The 4414-nt window shown below is 53.8% G+C and overlaps 1 protein-coding gene across 1 annotated transcript; it reads right to left on the reverse strand.

Annotated features, from left to right (window-relative positions):
* Window positions 1-2256: 2256 nt before the first annotated feature.
* On the reverse strand, window positions 2257-4016 carry ZNF648 (zinc finger protein 648). Its single transcript, XM_002694205.4, has one exon. It carries the CDS (start codon window positions 3949-3951, stop codon window positions 2257-2259), a length of 1695 nt encoding a protein of 564 aa, XP_002694251.1. The 5' UTR covers window positions 3952-4016.
* Window positions 4017-4414: the final 398 nt, after the last annotated feature.

Raw genomic sequence — 4414 nt, forward strand, 5'->3', positions numbered from 1 at the left:
TGTTCATAGTCACCAGGTTATGGCTGGTTTTTATGACTTCTCTACCAGTCTAACCCTTTTGCATCCTTCTCCTGGGAGTATGAAGTTCACTTTTGTTACCCCATTATTATCATTTCTATTTTGCCATTTCAGACACAGAGGCTGAATTCAAGATCATATCACTGGTAAATATGGAGACGGACTAGGAACCCAATCACCAGCTTTCGTCCAGACCCAGAACCAGCTAACTCTGTCGTTTGGACATGCAGATGTACCTAAGGGAATCCACGCACAAAACCTCCAGGCATATAGTCAGAGCTCTAAGATACCTTTTTCAAACAAGGTCTGACGACATATGTCACTTCTACTTGGCCCCCATCTGTCAAGCATGAGAAGACCATTTAGCAGTCACTCCTGGGTCCAAATCAAGTGAAGGACAAGAGAAATTCAGATTTGGCAGGCTTTGGGGGTGATTTTAGAAATATACTAAAAATGTCCTCAAAAGGAGAGTACACTACCTTTTCTGCGGAGTGTCTTTAACTTTGGCAAGATCAGAAGTGTTATCGGCCCCCATGCATCAACGAACTCTGTGACGTCATGGATTCCTCCCAGTTGAGGTCCAGAACTAACTACTATGCCAAAATCAATGGGTCAGTAATCTTCAAGATTGGCTGTTAGTCATGTAAATTTCAATTTACATGACTCTAACCTTGTTAGAGAACAGCTGTGAGTCAGGTAGGTTTTCAAACCTGGTTTTAATTATGGTGAAACACAAGCTGATTGGCATTTGGGCAAGGGGTGCTTTATTTTATTTACTTCAAATTGGAACTCATGACCCAATAAGTTTAAATGAACCTTAAAGTTTCCCTGAACCGTGGGCAGGCTCATATGGAGAAATTTTGTATATATCGCTATAAATGGGCAGATTCCTCTGTAAATGTAACTGAAGCTCCCAGGGTGGAAACAAGAAGAGAGGTGTCCAGAGAGGAGGCACGTGTGAATTTTGTGGGTGAGACTTGGGGGTTAGCTCCAGGTACTAAGCTCCACTGTGAGAGCATAGACTTCTTTTCCAGATGCTAAGGCTGTTGTGGATTTCTAGGATAACTGGTCCCTAAACATAGGACATTGAAGGCAAAAGGAGAAGAGGGCAGCAGAGGATAAGAAGATTGGAAAGCATCACCGATTCAATGGACATAAACTTGGGCAAACTCTGGGGAGATAGTGAGGGACGGGGAGGCCTTGCCTGCTGCAGTCTATGGGATGCAAAGAGCATGACACAACTTAGCCACTGAATAACAACAAAACAGAACATAAACACCCCTCTCTCTAAGATAAAGAGTATGTTTTAGTTGCTCAGTCATGTCCAACTGTTTGAGACCCCATGGATTGCAACCCGCCAGGCTCCTCTGTTCATGGGATTCTCCAGGCAAGAACACTGGAGTGGGTTGCCATTCCTTTCTCCAGGGGATCTTGGGGACCCCGGGATGGAACCAGGTCTCCTGCATTGTGGGCAGATTCTTTACAGTCTGAGCCACCAGGGAAGCCCCTCTAAGATAAAGGCCTTCTCTAATTCAAAGCCACAACTCATAAAGACATTGCCCAGGGTAAAGTCATCTGTCAGGAAACTGAAAGGCTGAGCCATCTGGTGGGGTTTTGAGAGAGTCATTTCCTAGGCAGGTTGATAAGAAGTCTAGGGGTCCCTAACAAGAGAGGGGTCTGGAATTCTCAAGGAGGAAGAAAGGACAAACTTTTTTTCCCTCTACATTCCTTAGGATTATATAACAATAATGTATCCTGACTGAGGACAGTCTCTGGATTAAACCTCCTGGCTAATCCTGTTACCTTAAAATGTAAATTATGGGAGTAGGTCTAGTGAGGTCTTTACAACCTCCAGACGTTCTTTTGATTCATTGGAGAGTGTATAACTCCACTGCTAACACTAGCAAGGGGGTACTCTTTCTGCCCCCCTTCTGATGCCTATGTCAGAAGCTTTCTCTGTCTCCTTTATACTTTAATAAAACTTTATTATACAAAGCTCTTCGATTAACTTCGATTAACTTTCGCTTTGGAGGATTCCCTCAAGGAGACCAAGCTTCTGGGGATTTCTTTATTCACGTTAAAACAGAAAAGGACCTTTCTCTAGAGAGGATCAGCCCTGATGCTTTCTCGGTATTTGCAGATGGTTTTGAGGGCAGGAGGCGGCTAATCTTTTTTGTCACCGCATCCGAGGTCGGCTGTGTCTTCTTCACCTTCCCTGAGGGCCAGCCGAGGGTGCCCTCACTCGTCGTCGGAGGACGGGGTGGTGGGCTCCTTCTTGCAGCTGTGGTGCTTGGCTTGGTGTCGTCGGAGGTGATTGGACCGGGTGAAGGCCTGGCCGCAGTCCGCGCACTGGTAGGGCCTCTCGCCGTTGTGCACCCGAATGTGCTGGGCCAGCTCCGAGGCCACGCGGAAGGCCCGGCCACACTCGGCGCAGAGGAAGCCCTTCTCCCCGGAGTGGATCTGTTGGTGCCGCTTCAGGGTGGAGGAGCGCGCGAAGGCCTGGCCGCACTGCGCGCAAGGAAAGGGCCGCTCGCCGGTGTGGATGCGCTGGTGGCGCGCCAGGCGCGAGGGCTGCGCGAAGGCCACGCCGCAGTCGGCGCACTTGAAGGGCCTCTGGCCGGTGTGCAGCGTCTGGTGCTCCAGCAGGTTGGAGGATTTGGTGAAGCACTTGCCGCAGGTTGGGCAGGGGAAGGGCCGCTCGCCCGAGTGCACGCGCTGGTGCTCCATCATCCGGCTGGCCACTGCGAACTCCCTGTCGCAGGTGGGGCAGCGGAAGGGCTTCTCGCCCAGGTGCGTGCGCTGGTGGCGCAGCAGCGACAGCGGCTTGTTGAAGGTCAGGCCGCACTCGGCGCACGGGAAGGGCTTGTCGTTGCTGTGCATGTTGCGCTGGTGTTTGCGCAGGTCCGAGGAGCGCACGAAGGCCTTCCCGCAGTCCGGGCACGGGTAGGGTTTCTCGCCCGTGTGCGTGCGGATGTGCTTGCGGTGATCGGAGGACCAGGTGTAGGTCTTGTCGCAGAAGGGGCACTGGTAGGGCCGCTCGCCTGTGTGCAGGCGCTGGTGCTGCTGGAGCGTGGCCCGGTGGGAGTACGCCTTCCCGCACAGCTCGCACGCGTAAGGCTTAGCGCCCAGCGACTTCTGGACGGCCCTCCCGCCCCGCAGGCACTTGTAGGGACGTGCCTCGCCCTGCCTGCCCTCCCCGGAGCCCGCCGGGTTCGGGTCCTTAGAGCCCTTCCGCGCTTTGGCCAGAGCCTCCTCCACTGCCAGGCAGGCCTGGGTAGCCGACTCCTGGGCTGGTGTGTGTGTCTCTTGCGTGGAGAGGTCCCAACTGCCCCCTGCTTTGGGGACACACGCCCCCGCAGAGGAGTTGTCTGGGGACTTGTCTCCATCCTTCTGTGCACGGAAGTACCTTGCAGAACCAAGGAAGTTGGATGGGACCCCGAGGGTGGCGTCCAGATTTGCCCTTGAGTCTGCCTCATCACCAGCAGGTAATGAGGCCCTAGGAGGTTGCGTCTCCCCGAACCACTTGCGCGCGAGGCCCCTGGGGAGGGCACTGGGAGTCACGCTTGCTCTGGGGGAGGCCTCGGTTGGGGTGATCTTTGACGCATCTCTTTCCCAACTGGCCTTCTTCCGCAGTGGTGCCATGGGTTTCTTCCCCACGCCTGCGGCACTAAAGGAGTCAGAGAATTTCTCTTCCTTCCTGCAGGCTGGATGCTTCCAGAGCAAGTCAGGATTGTCCTCGGTCACTTGGGAGCTGCCCCTTGGTCGGGCCTGCTGATCAGGGTCACCAGTGGCCCCTTGGTCTCCTGCCTTTCCAGGAGCCTCATCCTCACTCTCCAAGTTGACGCTCAGCATCCCGGGGTCATAAGCCTCCCCAGTCAAGCTGCAGAGGGGAGATGCATCTCCCCACCCATCCTGGGGGTCCCCCTGTGCCATTACGTGCAGGCCCTTCTACTCTTGCTTCTCCAAGACAGACCTTCACTTGGCTCAGGAAACCTGCAAAAAGGAAGATCCCAAAGAACAGACTTCGTCACCTTCACAGCCACAGGAACTGAGTTCTCACTACAGGTCTGTATGCAGCTGGCAGCCACACCAGCCACTGTTGGTCCCTCACAGGTGAAGGAGGACCTGGAACCTGTGAAAACTCCCCAGTCGCCCTTAGTCCTGTGGAGGTCCCCCTTGCTGGAAGCCCCAGGAGACAGTGCTGTCAGGATGGCCAGTGTGAGCATTTGCTGAGTAGCATCTGTGCTCTGTCCCACCCTGGGGCTCAAACACCAACTGCTAGCCGGGTGGGTTCTCTGTGAGCTGAGGAAGAATAGACGAAGGGCAGAAAGCAAGGTCTGGTTGTCCTTGGACCTCTTACACCTTCGGCGCAGCCGGGAAGCTGGAAACCAGGCTG

This window comes from Bos taurus, chromosome 16 (genome assembly GCF_002263795.3).
Source record: "Bos taurus isolate L1 Dominette 01449 registration number 42190680 breed Hereford chromosome 16, ARS-UCD2.0, whole genome shotgun sequence".
NCBI lineage: Eukaryota > Metazoa > Chordata > Mammalia > Artiodactyla > Bovidae > Bos > Bos taurus.

Excerpts from the sequence above, each read along its gene's own strand:
- ZNF648 (XM_002694205.4), bottom strand. The coding sequence starts at position 3,951 with ATGGCACAGGGGGACCCCCAGGATGGGTGGGGAGATGCATCTCCCCTC.